The sequence below is a fragment of the Protopterus annectens genome, chromosome 5.part0 (assembly GCF_019279795.1).
Source record: "Protopterus annectens isolate FY-2018-M chromosome 5.part0, PAN1.0, whole genome shotgun sequence".
In the NCBI taxonomy this organism is placed as follows: domain Eukaryota; kingdom Metazoa; phylum Chordata; order Ceratodontiformes; family Protopteridae; genus Protopterus; species Protopterus annectens.
Window position 1 is genome coordinate 1,974,671,621 of NC_056735.1, and position 22,670 is coordinate 1,974,694,290.

A 22,670-nucleotide genomic window follows, 5' to 3' on the forward strand; every position below is an offset into this window, starting at 1 on the left:
CACTCAACTCTTCCCCAGGGGCTTTTATTTTTTCTTTTCTTTGCTTTCTCTTCAGTTTTAGTTCTGTCTGTAACTTTAAATACATTTTCTGTTAACAGCTTCTATGACTTGACTCTTGATAAAGTCTTTCTTCTACCTGCTTAGCTGCTTCTAGCTACCTTCTGTGTACCTTGACCTTGCTGTACTCTCATGTAACTTGCTGTTCTGTAAGCCAGCAACATACGCCATCATTATTTTGCTTGGAACTCTTACTTGAAAGGTCTTCATTCAAAAAAGCACACGAGTACTTTATATTTGGACTTAAAATGTTTTGAACTTAAGTAATGATGACGGCTGGCAGATGCTGTAGGCATTTGTCATCGTCTGTTTTAAAATGAGGTTTGGCATGTGGTCATAGACAATCTAACTGATAGCATGGAATGTGAGTTTATTACATTCCCCATTGTAGCTGTGGCATTTCTTGACTGTCAGAAGTTGCTGTAAGCTTAGCCATGTAGTATCATTTATGTAGTTACATTTCTTGTTGATTCTGTTATCACTATTTTATATGTTATAGTATGTAAATGTTGTAAAGCACAGTAAACATAGACCATACATAATCCAAGGTGTTATTCAGATCTATAGTCTTTCAGCAAATGTTGTTAATATGAAGTCATCATACGGAAACCACCTTGTTTGACAGTTAAGCATTCACTTTTCTCCACTGTTGTGTGACCTCATAGTAGATATTCAAGTCTGGAGAGTACTGGGATGCAGGAGGGCTTCCCCCACCAAAAAAGCCTTACTCTAAAGTTTGCCTAAAGTGGTTTCAGTGAATTATGTTCAGAGTGCAGGGTCTTCAGTCAATCAACATGAATCCTTGTGATATCTTTAAAGTTATGCATTTTCATGTTGAACTCATTGTTTTCTTGTTTTGTTGTAGCTGTTCTTCAAAAGTAAAGGTATTGTGGATGAAGACGGATATGTCTTGTTTGTGAGAAAAAATGCAATCTCAGTGTTAATCCCAAAGTTTGGTTTAGAAGGCACAGTTTTCTTTGAAGAAAAGGATAAAGCAGCACGAAATCTGAAGTATGATGAGGAGGTAATTTTTTCATTATTAATATATTTTAAATTTCATTTAATATGGGAACCTGAGACATGAACTAATTTATCATGGTGTGGAAGTTTGCATACTTGTCTGCTTTTTTGCGTTACTAAATTGTACCTTGTTGGTAGAATAAGTATAGTTAGGCTTCATGACCATTTTTGTCTTTATTTATTTTTTACTTTATTAGCAGACCCTGTTTCAATTTTTCTCCACAATATATATGTGTATTTTGGACCTTAGGGTAACCATGCATTTGCGAACGCTTTCCAATTAAACATAATAGGTGCTTGGAATATAAACTGTATGCTACTTGGAGGGGTCATTGTAGTAGCCGTGTTATTCAAATGCATCTTTTATCATATTTTGTTTTTACTTACTATAGGTAAGCCGTCGACGATGTATGTTCTTTACTTTCATTGACTGTTGCAGTCCTTGTTGGTTTCATGTCTGCTACTTTTGTTGATCACACATTAATTAAATTCATAACTGTCTCTGGCTGTGGCACTGGCTTCCAGGAAAGCTTCGACCAGAATGACTTAGTTTACCTAATGGATGACGCTTGTCTTTTGGGTACGTTCTAAAGTATTGATCCCTTTTTCTTTTCACCCAAGTAGGTTTTGAAATACCTACTACTGCTGTCCGAAGTAGATGTTCTTCGTGTTTCACTGTTGCAGTCATTACATTTGGGTAATCCTGCTGGCAGGTTGCCCTCAGTCGGCCTGAATTCCAAAGTCTTGGGTCCTGCATCAGTTGCTGTCGCCCCTTCCCTGACATCAGGTCGTCAGGGGTATAAAAGATGCAGCCGACGCCATTTTCTTCAGTCTTTCTTGCAACGTGGTGCCCGAAGCAGAAGCAGTTTGCAAGTGCCGGTCGGCCGACTCCTGAGATTTTCGTGTTCAAATTTTAGGTCCGAAGTCTTCATTAAAGCTAAGTACCCTGTTGAGGAAACTTTTTTCTTGCTCCAGACTGATGTCAGAAAAAGTTAATAATTGCATTTCTTGTGGGAAGCAAATACCTCACAAGGACTTTCATTCTTAGTGTATTCCTTGCCTAGGCCCTGACCATAACGTTTCAGGTTGTTGGTTTTGTGCTAGATTTAACCAACGCACTATTAAGCATCTGTATGATTTTGCATTAAACTATTTTGGACGCAGGTTTAATTATCCAGAAATGTCATCAGCCATCCGACTACCGGAGTTCACAAAAAACGCAAAGAAAAAGATAGACAACCGAGGCCCAAAACCGACGACAAAGCTTCTTCTAAGCCAGTCGCCGGTTTGCAGTGAGGTGCTTTCGCAGCCCCTGACGCCTGCTACTTTAGAGTCGCAGGCTGCTACGACTCCCACGTGGAGCCGGGTATGCCGCTGGAAACTCAAGGTATTGGAGCCTCGGACACTATTCCTTCAGATGGGTCCAGAGCCGCTGAGCAGGCACCGGCTTCTGAGGGTGTATTCAGACCTAAACATCTATACACTAAACCGACTTTAGTTTCAAAGATAAAGACTAAAGCTCCTTCAAAGACAAAGAAACAAACTCAAGAGCCATGTGGACATGCTTCCATGCCCAAAAAACAGATGCTCAAAATGGCCGAAGACTTGATTACCTTGATCAGGGGTACACATCCCCCTCCTGATAAGAGGCCTAGGCAAGAGACAGACTATGAATCTTCAGATCAGGTTTCTATTTCTTCTGATTCCTCTTCTGATCAGGAATATTCTCTTCCCCTCTATGAAGATTCTGATGCTGAAGAATCTATTCCTTCAGCCTCTCCTCCTGAGGATTACTCTTTTGGGGAAACCTTACATACCATGAGGGAGCACTTCCACAAAAACCCTAACCCCTCTGACAGAGATTCTAGGGCACTGGATAGATGGGGAAAAAGGTATACACATCTGCTACCCAGGCTATAAGGGCCTTAAACTGTCAGTTTCATATGTTAAATATCAGCAACATGTCATGGCATTGCTTAAACAGAAAATATTGTTAAACTCTGAATGTGCAGAAAACAAGGAAATGCAGGATGTATTGCATGCAGCTGAACAAGTTGGAAAGCATACTTTGCAATGTGATTTTGATTCTCTGGAGGCCTCCTGCAGGGCCGCAGTTAATTAGAAGGCATGCTTGGTTAAAGGAGCAAAATCTACCTGATCATGTCAAAGTTAAATTATTAGATGCACCTTTACAACATGATTTTTTTGTTTGGGGTTAAGGCAGAAGAGGTGTTAAAGAAAATGGAGGACAAAGCTAAATCTATGCAAACTGTCAAAGATTTTTTACAAGTACAGCCACCTAGATTTAGTAGACACTGGCCTACATAAAATTGGTCCTTTCCTGTGTCAGACAGACCTCAAAGGGGTAGATACAGACGCCCTAGAAGCAGATACCAGACGCAAGGTTCATACAGGTCAAAACAATGGGGGGCTTCTACCTCCAAAAGTTTAGAAGACAAATCTCAACCTTACAGGAAACAGTCCCAATGACTTCCCCTTGTCTGCACCAAGCACTTATCTCCTGGCAGCACCCTTAGGGAGAAAATTAGCATTTTTTTCTCAAAACTGGCACATTATAACCCAGGAGAAGTGGGTTCTAAACATAGTGTCACAAGGCTACAAGTTCCACTTCCATACCCTACCAAAGGCAAATGGTTGGCCAGATCTGCCAAAAAATCAATGGGCAGAGGCACAAAAACAAGTCTCATCCCTCATGGACATGGGGGTCATTCAACAAGTACCAGAGCAAGAGCAGGGACAAGGATTTTACTCAAGACTGTTCTTGGTACCCAGAAAAGACAAAGCCTGGAGACCAATACTATACCTATCTATTCTAAACACATTCCTGGATATACCAAAATTCTAAATGTTGACCTTGCAGCAGCTTCTGCCCATGCTGGGCAAGAAGTCTTTGCTTGTGACTTTAGACCTAAAAGAGGCATACCTGCATGTCCCAATCACACAATCATGCAGAAGATACCTCAGATTCAAGGCTGGCTCAATGCATTACCAATTCTCTGCACTGCAGTTTGGCTTATCTGCTGCGCCCAGGGTCTTTACAAAGCGCCTGGCACCAGTAATCGCATTCTACAGACAAAGAGGAATATAAATATATCCCTACTTGGACGACTGCCTAATTCAAGCAGAGAACGAGGACATTCTTCTACAGCATCTGGAGTTTATGAAAAGACTTCTAACATGCCTAGGGTACACAGTCAACAAAAAGAAATTAAAACTAGTACCCTCTCAAGAGATAATATTCCTGGGTGCAAGCTTAAATACAACTGCCCAGATGGCTTATCTCACGCCAAACAAACAAAGGCAACTGACTACCTATTTCAAGATATTGTCAACAAAGGCCCAGTTATCTGCTAGAAAAATTCTACAGGCTTTGGGCTTCATGGCGTCCTGCATCCTACTAATTCCAAATGCAAGACTGCATATGAGGAAACTTCAATGGTACCTAAAAAGTGTTTGGACTCAACATTGCCACAGCCTGGAAGCAATGATTACTCTTATTCCCTGCCTGCAACAGGAGTTTCGATGGTGGGCGAAGGCTTGTCACCAGAACAAGGGACAGCCATTCACTTTACCCCCAGCCAAGCAAAACCTAACAACGGATGCATCAGATTATGCCTGGGGCACCCACATGGCAGGAAGATGCATTCAGGGCACATGGCCCGCAAACCAAATGCATCTACATATCAATCAGAAAGAGATGCTAGCTGTTCAAAATGCCCTAGCAGCCTTCAAGGACCTACTTCATCCAGGACGACTACTGATAAAGACAGACAACACCACAGTCATGTGTTATATAAACAAGCAGGAGGGCACACATTCCTACCCCGTTTGCAGACTAGCCATGGCTTTGTGGGACACAGCATTGACTTACCAAGCTCATCTGCAAGCACAGTTCCTGCCAGGAAAGGAAAATACTCTGGTAGACGAACTAAGCAGAAACCTCATGGACCCCCACGAGTGGCAACTGGATCCACAAGTCTTCAGAATGATAACAAGGAAATGGGGATGCCCGGAGATAGATCTATTTGCCTCCCCTCACAACTACCAACTAAAAAGATTCTGCACAAGGACTTATCACAGACAAGCATGGAAATTGCTCAGTATATGCCTTTCCTCCACTACCTCTCCTCCCCAAGGTACTCCTAAAGGTCAGACAGGAGAAGCCAAAGATGACACTGAGTGCACCAGACTGGCCCCACCAGTACCGGTATCCGATCTTAAGGAACTTGTCCCAATGCCCAGCCTGGACCTTACCTCAAATACCTTATCTACTGTCCCAGCAAAACAATCAGATCCTGCACAGCCAACTCAGGACTCTAAACCTGGCAGCATGGCGGATAATGTAGGCATACAAAGCACACCTCTCAGTAAAGCTGTGATGGATGTCATTTTGGAAGCCAGAAGGCCTAGTACTAGAAAATCTTATGCTGGAAAATGGAAGAGATTTTGTGCTTGGAACCAGACGCAAGGAACTGATACAGCTGTACCAAATATCCCTCAGATTTTGCAATACTTAACTGAGATGCTGGACAAAGGCCTACCTTTTTCATCAATTAAAATTCATGCCTCTGCCATTTCGGCTCATTACAATACAGAGCCACCTATCTTTTCTCATCCATAATTAAGGCAGTACCTCAGAGGAGCCAAAAACTTAAGGCCCCCAAGGAGATCACCAATACCTGCATGGGACCTCAACTATGTCTTGGAAAAATGCACCCTGCCTCCCTTTGAGCCAGCTGCTACTGCTGATATAAAGTTTTTATCTTGCAAAACAGCTCTGCTTCTAGCAGTAACCTCTGCAAGATGAGTATCAGAGCTACAGGCACTCATGGCTGTGGAACCTTTTATCATTTTTCTTCTTGATAGTGTCTCTGAGGACAAACCCAACATTTGTGCCTAAAGTGGTGTCCAGTGTGGCCTTTAACCAAACTATTCATTGCCAACTTTTTATCCAAATCCACAGAACAAGGGAGAGAGAATTCTGCATTCATTGGACGTACACAGACAGCTTAGATTCTATTTGGACAGAACCAAAGTTTTCAGGAAGACAGAGCAATTACTAATGGCATATGCTGCAGGATCACAAGAAAAGGCTATCTCCAAGCAGACTATTTCCAAGTGGATAGGCCACTGCATTCGTTTCTGCTATTTACAGCATGGCAAACCAGTGCCTAAGGGCATTAGGCCACATTCAACCAGAGCTGCAGCCACTTCAGCAGCCTTTCTCAGGGGAGTACCAACCAAAGACATTTTAGAAGCTGCTACTTGGAGTTCCGTGCACACTTTTACAAATTATCATCTGCCACTCTACTGTAAATCCAGGGCAGGCTTTGTCACTGCAGTTCTGCAGGGCCTCATAGCCGCTCCTAATGCTGTTTAGCTCCAGCCTCCCAACCTTAGCTTTGGGACTGTACCCAAATGTAATGACTGCAGCAGTGAAACACAAAGAACATAGTACAGTTGTGTACACTTACTATAAATGTAGATGTTAGAGTGTATAATATATATATATATATATATATATATGCATATATATATATATATATATATATATATATATATATATATATATATATATATATAAAATTTGGGCTACCCTTTACTGACATCTGGGGCAAGAAAAACTGAAGAAAATGGCGTCTGCTGCATCTTTTATACCCCTGATGACCTGACGTCAGGGAAGGGGCGATAGCAACCGACGCAGGACCCAAGACCTTGGAATTCAGGCCAACTGAGGGCAACCTGCCAGCAGGATTACCCAAATGTAATGACTGCAACAGTGAATACACTCGAACATCTACATGTATGGTAAGTGTACACAACTGTACTGTCTGCAGTGTTCTACTATCAAGGATCATGTAGCTGACATATTAGAATTTTTTGAGTCCAGGTTAGGCAAATCCTTGACCTATCTAGATGTTGTTTGTATCTTTTTCTGAAGTTTAATTCATATGCAACCTCCTCCATGTGTATTAAAATAATTGACTCTCCCTCCCTTTGAGACCATGGTTTCATATGAACTTTAGTCTTTCACAGAAGATGCAGATTTTTGGCAACCATAATTTTAGCCATCAGAATTTCTAAGCTTTAAGCCCTTTCTGCTACATATGGTCATGCAGACTAAGTTTCATGGCACACTTGTCCAATCTTTGTTTGAAGAGCTTTGATATATCTTTATTACGTTTCTTAGTGTGTTATGTCTAGTAGTGGTGTGTCTCTTTCACTGTGGTGATAGGGTGGCCAAATATCACAACAGACTATGTTAGTGTGGTTAAATAACGTTAAAAAGAAATACTTTTCTGAGATGGAAAAGCTGTAACAGAGTAAGGCAAGTCATTTTCGTCTGTTACAGTAACCTTTTTTATGCATGCATTAAAGGTTCTTACCCAGGACATCTGTGTTACGGGCTTCTGGTCAACTGACCACATATTTACCAAACTTTGTAGGTTGGAATAGTGTTTAAAGCTTGAAAGAACAGTCTTTAGTGGACTTAGTAGTAGAAATCACATTCAGACAAAATCATTAAGTTTGAGACAAAAATACTTTGATATGAACAGTCATAATCTGATATGTCGTTTGCTTCCTGCCATGCCATTCTTATCCATGTCATGATAGACCACATTATGTCAGATCCAGTAGTTACTACATTTGGTGTCCCTGTAATGCTTTTTATGCTTTGTCCCCTGTTGTTCATTATTATATGTCACTCACTTTGGGAGTTTGTGCGTTATACAAGTCAGCATTTTGCATTTTTTTGTGGAAGATACCCAATTCAAGTACATATGCATGCTGATAATGACTTACACTGTGATGTCACTTGCTGATTACATAAATATGCTCTTCCCCAGTGTTATCACTTCATCTTCTAGTTCTTTTTATCATTACTGCATTTGTTTGCCCTTTGTTCAAAAAAAATTCAGAGTTCAATAGACTTTTTGAAGAAGGTGTCTGTTGAGACCAGTGAGTCAGTCCTTGTTGCCTGACAGGTTGGTAGGAGTTTTGGTGAAGACATCAGTTGGAGGAGTGGCTGTTGTCTTGGCTGTCAAAGGTTAAGCATCCATTATGTCTACAGCATCCCAGGCATTTTGTGAGGCAACTTCACATTCTGGTCTTCTACTTCAGTGAAGAACTGTGAGAGAGGTACCCATGGCTCCCAGACAGTAGGTGTATAGCCTATGATGTTTCCACCACCTTTTCCCCATGTGACTAGCTTCACTGTCTCTCTATCCTGCCTGAGCATGGAGAACAGATCCTCATGTAATTTGGTCACTGACCATGAATGTTTATGGCAAGGGTGTCATCTTGTAGGACTCTTTCTCCATGCCCGGTTGGTTGGTTGGTTGGTAGTAGTTTAGAAGTCACCAAATGATTCACATCTAGTGTCCTCTTGCCAGAAATGAGAGATAAAACAGCTGTGGCTCTATTGTAAGAAGCTAGAATCGTGGGATGTTAAGTTTGGGATTGTGAATCTGATGGTAGCTTGGTTGTTCTTGGGCCTTAGACAACATGACACAATATGCATGATGATCATGCAGTTGTGCAAGGCTCAATGTAATCTTGATTCTGGAGCATTTTGAAGGTGCAGACTATAGTCTCCATCCAGATGCTTGGGGGGGGGTTCAGGTGGGGAAGTCTTTGTTTTTGAGACAGTCAAAGCTTTTTGAGCCCCTGGGTTCTTCCAGCTCCTTAATGGATGATCCATCTTTTAGGAACACCTTGCAGTACGTGAAGACTTTAGCCTGAGTTGTACATGGGACCTGCCACTGGATTGTCTAAGTGTTTCCTCTACCTTTGTGGAAGTTACTTTAGAGACCAGGAGATGCCCTAATTCTACCATAGCAGCCCCAGGAGGGTTAGTGTCTTTTGTCAGTCCCATAGAGATTGAAGTAATGTCTTGCTGAAGTTCCTGAAGACTGTCCTCTTTGAGGTCTGTGAGATCTATGTGGGCATCCTTGTTCCTAAGGACCACAATTATTTTCCTGTCAGCTTTGTGACAGGATGGCCCAAGAAAGGGGTAATGCTAGCAAGGAAATGTACCCCTCTGGCACTTCAGCTATACACCTTACTTGTTTAGGTTATACCTCCTTTTAGAGTAAGGGCTGTGAAAACTAAAGACCCTCCATGAGCCTGAGATCAGAGATGATCCATTTCACCCTCTGAATGGCTATTCTAGTGTTACCCTGTAGGAACAGTTGCTTGTTTGCCATGACAAATGCCATGGTTTAGGTAGCAGGCACAGTGGTATGCCATGTCTTCTTAGGATGCAGTTGCTGAAATCGTCTCCCTTAGGAGATGAATTTTGATGGCTTTATGCATGATACTTCTTTTAAAAGGATAATTGCAATATGCTTTCCATGTCACTGTTGCTGGGATCTCCTGCCAAGGATAGCTCAACATCCAGCTAGTATACCAAAGCCTTTAGGTCTTTCAGGAACCGTGTGCCCCACATATGCTCCCCACATAAGGCATAGGGCATAAAGTTGACATATGGATGCAAACACTCAAACTTCTTTACTGCCAGTCTGAACTCCATTATGAAATGTCAGTCTGAACACCCTTCTGGTGTGCTGGTTACCAAACCACTTTCAGATAAGTGCTCTGTTGGGAGATGTTCATCGTGTTTCACTGTTGCAGTCATTACACTTGGGTTATCCTGCTGGCAGGCTACCCGCAGTCGGCCTGAATTCCAAAGTCCTGGTATGGCGTCGGTTGCTGTCGCCTCTTCCCTGATGTCAGTGTGCCAGGGGTATATAAGATGCAGCCGACGCCATTTTCTTCAGTCTTTCTTGCCTCGCGGTGCCCGAAGCAAAAGCAGTTCACTGGTTACCAAGCCACTTTCAGATAAGTGCTCTGTTGGGAGATTCTTCTCTCCTTTTTTCTATTTTGTCTCGTATTTATGTTCATGTCATCCAGAAATGGAAAATGTCAGTATGAGAGGCAGATTCCCCATAGACCATTATGACCACTGTCTTTTTTGCATGGGTGCTTCCCATAACCATACGCAGTGCTCTATCTGCCAAGCGTTTGTGCCTAAGGCCCTACATAGTTGTTTGTTTTCCTTGTCCATATATCTGAAGAACCAGTGACTTAAGCTGTTGGCTCGGGGTGCTCTAGCAGAATCATCCCATCTTGAGGGCCAGCCGTCTGCTAAGAAGGCCAAAAAAGATTAGGCCTGATCTGTTGCTGTTCAGCTTCCCCCAGACATATCTCTAGAAGCTAGTGAAAGCCCTGAAGAGACTGTCAGGTGCTTGCCTCTGATTCTCAAAGGCCAGCATGGATCTGAATTCTCGTATGTCCTCAGAGGCTTTTCCAAAATCTGCACCTGACTTTGAGGGGGAATGTCAAGCCAGTAATATCTGAGGAACCAAGAGGGATTCCTTATATTTTAGTGAAGGAAGAAATGCCTACTACCATTATTGAATCTTATCAAGGATCTGAACCTCCAAGGGATTTAGGGAGGATGTCGCACAGAAAACGAAGCAGCAAACTAACCATATTTCCCGTTGTTAAAAATCCCCAGTGTGAATGGCAAGATTTTATTCCACATCTGTTTAATGCTTTAATGGGCTTGAAGCCTCCTCAAGGGGTGTCTGTCCCTGCCCCCCTGTCTTCCACCCTTAAGAGGCCTAGGGAATTGGATTCCTCGGATGAGGACTTAGCTACTGGAGAAGAATCCCCGGCTTCTGCTTTCCAATTTCCATCTCCTCTGGTCAATGGTTGGGTGGAAGAGGATTCTTTTGAGTCCAGACTCCCCTTCATATGCTGGAGTATTTTAAGTGGGATTATTCCCAGGCCTCTGACATTCAAAAGAGGAATTATGAACTCCTACAAATGGAGTCTCACAAACCTTCAGCTGACCTCCTGTTTTTGGCTGCCCTTTTGAACACTTTTTCTGCTGCCTCTGTAGCTCCTGACTCTCACCCTCTAGCACTCAAGAAAGCTGACAGGTTCTACAAGGTGCATGAGGACTGCAGGTTTTTGTATAAGTACCCTTCTGATTATCCTTCAGTGTCTTAGTTTCTTCTGATAAAACATCTAAGCTGTTGCTGTCTACTAAGCTCCTTCCTTCTGATAAAGATGGTCAAGTCATGGAATGGTTGGGCAAGAAAGCTTATACTGTTGACACACTGTTTTTTAGGGCCATTAATTACCAGACCCATGTGAACCTGTATGTTTTGGGCCTCCTTTTCAGGGTATCTAAGGTGGTGTCAGACATTCCTGATTCTGATGGGAAGGCTTCTGCTCTTTCCTTGCAGGGTTCACTTCTCAGGTTGCCTGTCACTCAATAACATGCAGCTAATTCCTTTTGCAGGGCTGCTGCTTTTGGTTCAGTGATGAGGTGCTATTCTTGGCTATGTCTTCAGGCTTTGCCTGATGTTATCAAGGCCAAACTTTTGGATGCTCCCCTGGATACCAAAAAGCTTTTTTAGGACTGCTGCTGCTGACTTAAGTCCTTTCAGGATAAGGCCTTGCAGGAACTTTTGTTTTCCCTATTCCCAAGTTTCAGAAGAACTAGCTTTCTAAATCTGCCTTTGTTTGTAGACAGATCCCCCCCCCCCACTAAGGGTGAAAAGGGTTCTAGACGTGTTCCTCTTGCTAAGTCTACTCATACTCCTTTCTCCCAGAAAACGTCTTTTCAGGATAAGCTTGTTTCTGTTTGACATCTGACCTTCCATTCCCCTCGTCTCTCGACCTCTCCTTGTCTCTTCCAAACTGACATTGGATCATTTCAGATTCTTGGGTTCTGTCGATTATCCATCAGGGATATTTCATGGTTTAGAAATTCCTTCTTCCCTTTTCAGACATTCCACAACCTCCTTGGGAACAGCTTCCTCATTTCCTAGAGGTTCTGCAGTCTCTTTTGGATTAGGGTACTATTCAACCCATTCTTTCCACCCAGATATGGAATGGGGTTTCACTTCAAAATGTTTTTGCCTGCCCGGAAGGAGGGTACATGGAAAGCAATTTTGATTTTTCCCTACACTTTTCTCAAGATCCCTTCTTTTCAGATGTTGTCCCTTCAGACTTTGTTTCGTCTTTTGCTCTCCCAGGCCTTTCTGTTGTCTCTGGATCTTAAGGATGCATACCTTCACATCTCCAGTCATTCTCTTTTCAGAAAATGTTTACGTTTTTCTCTCTCTCCCTTGCATTTTCAATTCTCTGCTTTGCCTTTTGACCTTTCTACTGCCCCAAGGGTATTCACCATGTGCCATGCTCTTGTCACTGCTTTTTGCAGGCTTCAAAATGTACAGAATTTTCCCTATCTATATATGCGTATTCAAGCTCCTTTGCTCAACAGCAGGACCTCCAGTTCACCATTTATCTTTTGCACAGTCTGGGGTTCACCATACACCTCCAGAAATCAGTATTGATGCCTTTTCAGCATCATATTTTCCTCTGATTAAGGTATGAGACCATTCCCATGGTGGCATCTCTTCCTACCCTCAAGGCTGTGTCCCTGACAACCTTTTTCCAGTGTCCTCTTCCTCGTGTCATGATCAGGGAAATTCTCAGGGTCCTAGGATTTATGGCTTCCACCATTCCCATTCTCCCTCTCGCCAGGCTCTACATGAGGAAATTTCAGTGGTACCCCAAATCGGAGTGCCTTCAACATTGCCACCTCCTTGAGTTCCCTGTTCTTTTCTTTCTTGTCTCAAGCTTGAGCTTTAGTTGTGGATTCAGCAAATCTCTCTCAATCCAGGGCCTCTCTTTCAAGCTCTAGTTCCCACTCAGGAGCTTTTCACAGATGCTTCAGACAGAGGGTGGGGTGTCTCTTGTCCCCTGAAGGTCCATGGTCTCTGGCTTCCTCATCAGAGGTCAGGTTAGATCATATCAGTATAAAATAGATGGGAGCTCTGCTTTTGGCTGTACAAACTTTTCATTCCCTCTTTCATCCCAGGCCCCTCACAGTCTTCACCAACAGTACCACAGTGACGTGGTCTGTCATCAAGTGGCAGGACACAAGGTGCTATCTCCTTTGCAGACTGGCTCTTCGGGTCTGGGATCCTGCTGTCCATTATCAAGTTACTCTTCGGGTAGTTTGCATTCCTTCAGAGCACAAATTAGGTGGCAGACTCTTTCGGCAGGCCCAGAACACAAGCTTACAAATGGATGCTTCACAGAGATGTGTTGGTGGGATATCCCTCAAGTAGATCTCTCTGCCTCCTCTCTCAGAAAATTTCCTGTATTATGTTCCAGAGTCCCCCAAGTCCTATGACTTGAAAAGTGGACACACCATTTTTTTTCTTGGGACCTCAGTTTTGTACATGAAAAATTGAACCAGGCTCCTTTTAAGCCTGCTTCTTCAGCTTCCTTGCAACATTGTACTTTGAAAACTGTTGTTCTTTTGGCTTTTACTTCAGCTGAGAGAGTGTCTGAACTTCAGGCTATCATGGCTGTTCCTACTTTTTTAGTTTTTCAAAGAGACAGGGCGTCTCTTAATACTAATCCTTTTTTTCTTCTCCACAGTCTGCCAATGAGAAGATTCTTCATACTTTGGATGTGCATGGACAATTCAGATATTATTTAGGTAAAATATAAAGTTATTCACAAGTATGAGTATCTTTTTGTTTCCTTTCATCTCAGGACTTTGGGTTTGGCTGTTTCTAAGCAAGCCATCTCCTTCTGGATTTTCTAAGGCCATTTTCTTCTGTTATCCTTTTCATGGCAAGTGTCTTTCCTCATCTGTAAAGGCATATTCTACTAGAGCAGTTGCCTCCTCTGGTGCCTTTTTCAAGGGTCTGGATACCAGTTCTGTCCTTGATGTTGCTACTTGGTTATCTGTTCATACTTTCACTAAACATTACAAGCTGAATATTTCCAGGCCCAGGGCAGGCTTTGCCAGGGCTGTCCCAATGGGTTTATGGATAGTTACTCTGTACCTTCCTTCTCCAAGGCATCCTCTTGAGCATTGTACTTTCCCTTAGGTGAAGAATACTGCAACAGCGGTAAAGAAGGACATGGTACAGTTGTATAAACACACACACAAAGTAATCTAGCCTTTGCACATCTCGTGCCTGCAGTGGTGAGGAAATAATTTTATGTTCTGTACCTTATAAACAAAAGTATGGCATCTAGCTCCAAGGAGGTCATTGTTCCACTGTATTCAGCATTTGTTAGACCTGTCATTGAGTACAATGCCCCCCCTTGGTATGTACCTAACCAGGCACATCCGACAATTGGAATGCCCACAGAGGTTCCTCAGTAAAAGAATACAGGGCATAAGTAACATGTTCACTGCAGACCACCTCAAAGCCCTATCCATGCATTCTGTCTTCTACAGACTGTTGAAAGGGAGATGTATGCTTGGCTTGCAAGGCATTGTCAAACCTCATTCTGATGGAACGTCTGCATATCCGCAAAACAAACAACACCAGAATTACCCATTCTAAAGGCTTAAAATTTGCCTGTGATATAAATAAAACCCGATGGAGAGACAGATACGTATCCTAAAGACTACAGCTTCTGCGGAGCAGGCTCCCCATCCTTGTAAAGCAGATTTTCTTCCTAATCTAATTCAAGTGTAACTTGGACAGTTGGATGGGGCACAGGAAATTCATTCCTGGTTTGGCACCTGTCTCTCAATAGGCATAGGCAACCCATAAATGGTTCAATACCCAGGCCCCAGTTTGTAAAGGCTTCCTCTCCCGAGCCCCTGCTAAAACTTATCAAGGGTACCAGAACTTGTCAGATATTTGGGATGTAAGGCTATGCTTATAATGGCTCTCATGGTCATTAGCCTAGGGCACACTTATGAACCATCAAGTGTCTACTGTAGTGATGAAATCATTCTATGTTGTGCAACTTGTAAACAAAGGTATAGCGTCTAGGTCCAAGAATGTTACTGTTCTACTGTATTCAGCATTCATCAGACCGGTCACTAAGTACAGTGCTGCCTTTGGTATGTACCTAAACAGGCCGGTCTGTATTGGAACATCAAATATTTAATGGTTTGAATCACTAAAGGTCGACCCTTACTGATTGAACTGTTAAAACATCAAATGTTCCAAAAAAACAAAAAAAAATAAATGGTGTAAGCAGGGGGGCAAGCCCCCCTGCACCCCCAACACTCCCCGCTGCTTAAATATGCCAACTCCAAGACCGCACTACATTGAAGTAAACTGAAATCTCCCCTTACGAAAAATTTCCATTTACCTCTTCGATGTTCTGCAGTTTCGCTATTCTCGTGTCGACATTGTCAGATTCAACATTGTTGACTTTCGAGAATTTAATATAGACCCTAAACAGGCACATCCAACAACTGAAATGTCTACAGAGATTCCTCACTAAAAGCATACTGGACGTAAATAAGATGTGGTATACAGATGTCCTCAAAAGCATCTCCTTGACTGTCTGTCTCCTACTGTCTTTTGAGTGGAGATATATGCCTGATATACAAGGCATTGTTGGACCCCACTGTGGTATAGCTCCTGCATATCCACAAAACAAACAGCACCAGAATTACCCAATCTAAAGACGTAAACCTTGCCTGTGATATAATTAGGACCTACTGGAGAGGCAGGTATGTATCCCAAGATTACCCCTTCTGTGGAACAGGCTCCCCATTCATGTGAACCAGAGTTCCTCCTTAACCCATTTTAAGTATAACTTGGACATTTGGATGTAGAACAGGAAACTCATCCCTGGTTTGGCACCAATGTCTCTAATGGTCACAGACAAACCTGTAAATGGTTCATCTTCCAGTCCCCTGCTTACACTCACTAAAGGTACCAGAACTTGTCAGAGATTTGGAATGCATGGCTAGACTTAGAAGACACCAGTGGTCATTAGCACAGTATATACCTACGAATCTCTTGTGCTCACATAGACATCTCCAGTCACAGGATTTTATAGAAAATAGTGCTGAATCATGATTGGTGGGTAAGATATACCCAAGTAAGTATCCACCAAGATGGGTCATCACAAAGATTGAGTTAAGAACATATGTGTTACATTTATAGGTTCATAGGTTCATACTAGGCTATCTGCCCTAGGGCATTTATAAGCCTAGCCAGAATGTGTTTGGCTTTCACCACCCATTTTAAATTTATTTTGCTATGCCCTTTTTCAAGGTTAGTATACTGTGCCTCTGTCTAACAGTGACACAGAAGTGATACCCGGGGTAAACCTACGATCTCCCATCCACTCATCAAGATTCCTCTTGAAGAGAGTCAATGAGGGACTCTGCCTAACCTGGACTGAGATTTTATTCCAGAGTGAAGGGAGCCTCTGGGTTATGAATCTGTCCCTCCAGCATGTCCTATTTATTTCAGTGCTGAGGTTCAAGTCTCTCGAGCGTAGCTCGATGGGATTTGGATTTTCTGAGGTGCAGCATGTCCATTAATTCCAGGTTGGACATGGCTTTATACGTCAGGCACAGATCGCCTCTGAACAGGCGGTATGCCACTGAGTAGAGCTGGAGTTTCTTTAACCGGGCAGCATATGGCATCTGTTTGAGCCCTTTGATCCCCTTGGTGAGGTACTTTTGGGGTCTTTCCAGTTGCTGCAGGTGTCTGGTAAGGTACATCCCAAAAGGGGCATTGTACTCAATTATGGGCCTGATGAGGGATGGGTAAAGAGGCACGATGACCTTCCCTGATCTAGATGTGAATCCCTTCATGATTAGGTGGGCTATATAAAATGTTTTTCCTAGCCACTTTGGCCACGTGGTTGTCAAATGAGAGATTGCTATCAACTTGGGTCCCCAGGTCCCTAATTACTTCTTCTGTACTTAATGGATTACCACCTATGTGGTAATTTGTGGGCACTTTGTTTTTGCCAAAGGGGGTGACTATATACTTTTGGACATTTAGCTTGAGGCCATGGCTCTGGCACCAGTTGTCTGTTTCTATGAGGCCGTTTTGGAGGATGCTTGTGTCGGCTGGAGAGTCGATTATGGCGCCCAGTTTGCAGTCATCTGCAAACTTGGTCAGCCACAGTCCTTCTGTGTTGGCCTGTACCTCCGAGAAATATATACCGAACAAGAGAGGTCCCAGGACTGAGCCTTGTGGGACACCACTTGTAACTGGTTTAGAGTCTGACATGGCCCCAGCAATTCTAACCATGTGGGTTCTGTCCTTGAGCCAGTTTGCAATCCATCTAGTGACATAGGGGTTTATATTTAAGCTGGTGAGCTTATCTATAATGCCCGAGTGGGGTATTGTATCGAAGGCTTTTGCGAGGTCCAGGTAGGCTGTGTGGACCACCTTCCCCTCGTCAATGGCCTTGGTGAGTGTTTCAAAGAAGTCATCCAGGTTTAAGAGGCAGGATCTGCCCTTAACAACTGTGTTTATTCTGCCCTCATCTCCACTATTCAGAGGAGATGATTTTTTATGTATGATGCACTTTCATAGGCAGCTTGAAAATCTGAGCAGCTGTGTCTCTCTTGCTAAGAAAGTGTTGTGCATCAGTATCTAAGCAAACAGTGGTTAAGTGGATTTTAGATCATATTTTGTTTTCCTACAGTGGACTGCAGTGGTGGTGCTGTGGTAGCGTTGTCGCCTAACAGTAAGACGCTGTCCGGTTCGATTCTCAGCTAGAGCGTCTTCTGCGTGGAGACATGCGTGAATGGGCGTACCTTCATTGAAGGTTGTGCGTCAGAGCTGGCAACTCGGTACGTAAAAATCAACTGCCAATCATTAGCAGACCGGAGTTCCGCTGTGGCGACCCCTAACTGGGAAAAGCCGAAAGACACAACAACATTTTGTTCTCGTACAGTACAGAAAATTGTTTTAGGATTTAGTAGAGTTCGTATTTTACTTATATATAACTACCAAAAAAAAAAAAAACAGGAAAGAAAAAAATGTATATATTTACTATCATTAAAATAACAGTTGATGGTCAATTTCTTTCTTTTTACTTCTTATACTTTCCCTTAGTTTTGTTATTTTATCTTGTTGGTCTTCTGTTGTATATTAGTGCTATGCTGCAGCTTGATTCTGAGATTACCTCCACAATCAGTATAGAAATAGTACTACTTTTTGGCATGTGCGTGGAAATTTTTGGTTTGTCTTTGGTAAGTAAGTGGAAGGTTAGCTGCTGTCATTCCCTAGGAAACACAGCACCTTATGGTAGTCTTGTTGTCTGGTAATTAAGTTGTATTTCCTTGTGAGACTCTGAAAAAGGCTGAAATCTCAGTGCCTGGCTGAAGCATGTAAACGCGAATGAGAACGTGTTAAGAGTCACACTACTGACCTATGCTAGCCAGGGAGTTTTTAGTCAGCATCACCTCTTTCTAATTTGTTAATCTTCCATTAATTTTTGGTCTGTGTGCTTTTATACTTCTGTTGGCTGCCATCTAGTGAGCCACATTTTATAAATGTAGATAGCTGCTTATTCACAGCTTTAGGATTCTGCCGCCCGGAAATCAGTACAAGTGATGTTACTGTTAAGTAATGATTACTTTAAAAATAAAAAAAAAGAGGAAAAGGAGTCAACCATTTGCTGTTACACAAATGCATTACATAACTGAACTTTCTAGTTGCATTCCATTTATTGAATGTCTTGGTGACCTAGATTAGGGAAACTGATGCCAGTATATCTGTAATGGCTGACTTAAAGGCATTACTTAACTAAGAGAAGTTCTCACATATTCTACAAAACTTCAACAGTTATAACTGTCTTCCTATACTTTGTCAGTAACTGTTGAGACTTACAGTTTATACCTACTAAATTGTGTAACTTTGTCCAGGTTACCTTGGATCATGGCTAAGAAAAAAAGCGTTTTATATCAAATTACTTGCCCATTTAAAAAAAAATCTATATTTAAGCATTTGTAATAAATATTATGTTAATAAATATTATAAAGATTCTTTCTGTCTGATTTCTGAGTTTGTCATTAAAGGACCACCTTTCTTACCTCAGAAGTAAGCTGAAAGTTGTAGCTGGGTGTTCTGACACAAAAGGGTAACTGCAGACTTTGCTGGCAAGTACGTTTTGTCACTTACTTTCATCTGATCATCAGAGAGTCATCTGGGGAGAGAAGAACTCTGCATCCATTGAACTCCTATCTTTCTCTGGGTTAAGTTTGATGGTAGTAATAATTATGGGAAGGTGTGGATGTTTTCACATGGTGACATACCGCTGACTATGCTATGGTCATTGCAGGCACTTGCCTCAGAATTGTGTTTGAATAAAAAGCTGGGCATGATAGGATTGAGAGTGCTCAGGGGCTACATGTTTGCATTTTATTGATGGCCTTTGCTTACCCCAGTTTTCCCCGCAGCTTGAGCTGACCCAGGAAGGGATGTTTTATAGATGCACTGAAATTACTTTTCAGAGGTGGGGAAGTTGTTATAGCAAGGGTTTATTTTATTTATTTGTGTTAAGTAGTTGGTTGTACCACAGAGGACCTTTTCTAAGTAAAAGTAACAGTAATAAAACTAGGAAATTTACCGTCAAAAATGATTAGGTTTAATACAGTAGTGAAAGCATTTGGCAGTCTTTCAGAAGTATCCCATTGCCTAACAGGGAACATTCTATTGATTTTAATGCAGCAGTGTGTTGCTAAGATAGTGGAAATGGGTTGATTACAGTGGGAAACATGTATTTTTGTTCATATGATTTTTCAGGATACTTTGGGAAGTTAGTTTCCCATTCTGAGTGGGGTCTGCCCTCTCAAGTGATCCTTTGGTGTTAAAGGAAAACTCCACCCTAGAACTAAAAAAACTGTTTTTTTTCACTCTGTCTTTGTTTCCTGACGTATTTTAACACCTCAAAATCACTCTAGTGCTTTATTTGTAATTTTAGCCTGTTTTCTACAACGTGGCTACCAATGAGGCTTGATGTATCAATGTGATCTTGTTCTCCCCCAACCCTTTCTCTTTTCCATAATGCTTTTTATGACTCATGCCAGACATAAGGAAGTAGCTTTGAATTCCCATGCCATTAACATATGGGATTTATGAGGGTCACTGTTGTTTTCTTTACCTTCTATAAAAGGACTGCTTCTTTTCTGTCTCTAATCACACTCATTTACGTTTGGCTCAGACCTTGTTTTACACTATACTTAGAAGTTATCCAGCTTCAGCCACGAAAGTAGCTAAATTGCATGCCTTTGTTCAGGGTTTTCTTTTGTAGTCTAAGAGAAATTGATTCTGCAAGGGTCTCTCAGTGTAGTGCCAGTTTTAACACCTCTGCAGTAGTGTGGGGGAGTGGACTCTAGAAAAGAAGAAAGGTGAAGAATCGAGCCTTAGAATAGCTATATCCCATGTGTATTGAGATACTCTAAATGGAGTCAGGGCTGTTCCAGTTTTGAGTTGGATATCCCCCCCACCCAATACATTTATCAAACAAACCATCCTGGGGAGAGTTCCAGCAGAGAATAAATATACCATGATTTTTTTTTTAAGTACAACTGTTTGAATTGTGCTCCAGTACTTAACATTTCCCATGTAATGAGACCAAATGGTGCTGTCCCATAGCTCTCAACTCTCCAGTTTTTTGCAGAATGTCCAGATTTTTTACTCATATTTTTGGTCCGTTTCTCATAAAATTGTAGTTTTCTGGCAAATAATTGAGGACTGAAGTCAGAAATCAATGGCAGTCATTTAATTTTCAGACTTCATGTCCTTCATGAAAAGTCATGGTAATGCAAAACCTGTTATTCTAGCAGCTTTCTACATTTGTAAGAGGATAACTGTCCCTATTTTGGGTCATTTCTCTCCCCATTATTTGTGGGTTTGTCCAGATTTCTTGTCTAAGAGGTTGAGAGGTATGTGCTATCCCAATTGTACCAGTTAAAAAAGACACTATTTATAGCAGCTAACATTTTACATCGGCTCTGCAGATAGTGTCTACCTTTTTGCCGCAAAAAAAAAAAAAGTTTTTGTTTGGGTGGATAGAGAGGCACTCATTCAACCTTATTTCTTCTTGACTGAAGCACCATTGCTGTACTTTAATCTCTTATACCAGGGGTTTTCAACCAGTGTGCCTTGAGAGGTCAACAGGTGTGCCACAAGATTTTTTAAAAAGATGATTAGCCTTTTAAAACGTAAGGATTACTTCTCTCACCTGCTGTTGCAGCCACTGAATATGTCCATCCACAACCCACCAAAAGCCGCTTTGTCTCCATTTTATTTTGAATTAAGTACAAGCATTATCACGGAGGCAAGGTACTATGACACAAATGCTCCGACTAGCCTTGAATACACATGGGTACAAAACACAACGCTGCCATCTTGGCTGTGCTCAAGGACAATAGGCCCCTATTGGTGGAGGGACTACCAATTGACATAACTTGTCCTGCATCAGTATTTGTATGGCTGGTGCCCATTCCATGTCATGAAGTGTAAAAGGATTTGTTACACTGGCTCAAAAAAGAATCCTAGCATTGTTTGTACTCATTGTTTTCTCCACAGAGAAGTACTAGCATCAAAGTCATTGGTACCCGTGCTGAAAAAAGTACTAGACGAGAATGTCACAATTGTCAGAGATATAAAAAGCAAGCCGTTAGAATCAAGATTGTTTGCAGCACTATGTTCCCCAATGGAAGCTTCTCACATGCAGCTGTTATTCCATACAGAAGTTAACATTCCATACAATATTAACAACAATGAAATAACAGTCCCAGATTACAATATTATATGAAAAGGCAGGAAATCTAGAAAGGGCGGAGGAGTAGCTATATTATTTAAAAATCACCTAATTCTAAACCATGCAGACAAACATTTCTGAATTTGACAGCGCTGAACTTATCTTTGCCAAATTAAAAATTAATCCCAAAACACTTTAATATTATTGGTGGTTATATCACACCAGCAAACAATGTCCCCACTCTGGAAAACATAGTACTCTGGATATCCTATTCTCTGATGGGACACTTCAATATAGATTGGCTCCTCAGAAAATCCATCTTCCCACATAAACCTCCATGGGTTTACTCATCTCATCACCTCCCCTATAAGGACTGATAAATCTTCCAAAAGACAGTCAATTCTTGACTGGATTTTAGTTAGCAACCCCTCTCAGGCATCTCAATCAGGTTGTCTGCCAAACAGTGTAAGTGACCATCAGCCATCCTTCCTTCTTAGGACTCTGACTCACCAAGTCATCCATCCTACCTTCCTCTTAATCAGAAACAAAACAAAATTCAACTTAAACGGCTTCATCAGCACTCTAAATAGTTGTAACTGGGAATCTCTTAAACAGTTACCTCTTGACAATGCAGTTAACTCATTCAGCAACACATTCTTAGACATGCTAAACTCCCACGCTGCTGCTATAACTATCAGAGTAAAATCTAAGTATGCACCCTGGCTAACTAAAGAATGTAGATCCCTACTCAGAACTAGAGACATTATTTACATAGCCCAAGCCATCAAAAAGGTTCACAAGAAAGTAGATCTCCTATATAGACACAATTTCTTACAAATAAGAAAGTTACTGTAGCCCGCACATACCTCCTATCAACCTTCCTCTGTGCTTCCCCACTATTAACCAATCTCCTCCAAACAGACCTAAACCAATTAGAATCTTACTATAATAAAAATAGCAAGATTTGCCACTGGATCTTTACATAGATCACATCACTATATAGCACTAAAACAGCTTAATTGGCTCGAATTCCCACAGAT

At 41.8% G+C, this 22,670-nt stretch overlaps 1 protein-coding gene across 1 annotated transcript in view; it reads left to right on the forward strand.

Annotated features, from left to right (window-relative positions):
* Positions 1-22,670, forward strand: part of DIS3 (DIS3 homolog, exosome endoribonuclease and 3'-5' exoribonuclease) — a 1,475,941-nt gene that overhangs the window by 1,411,398 nt on the left and 41,873 nt on the right. Inside the window, exon 18 of the mRNA XM_044072053.1 lies at positions 923-1,081. Coding sequence (XP_043927988.1) covers positions 923-1,081 — 159 coding nt within the window. The remainder of the gene's footprint in view (positions 1-922; positions 1,082-22,670) is intronic.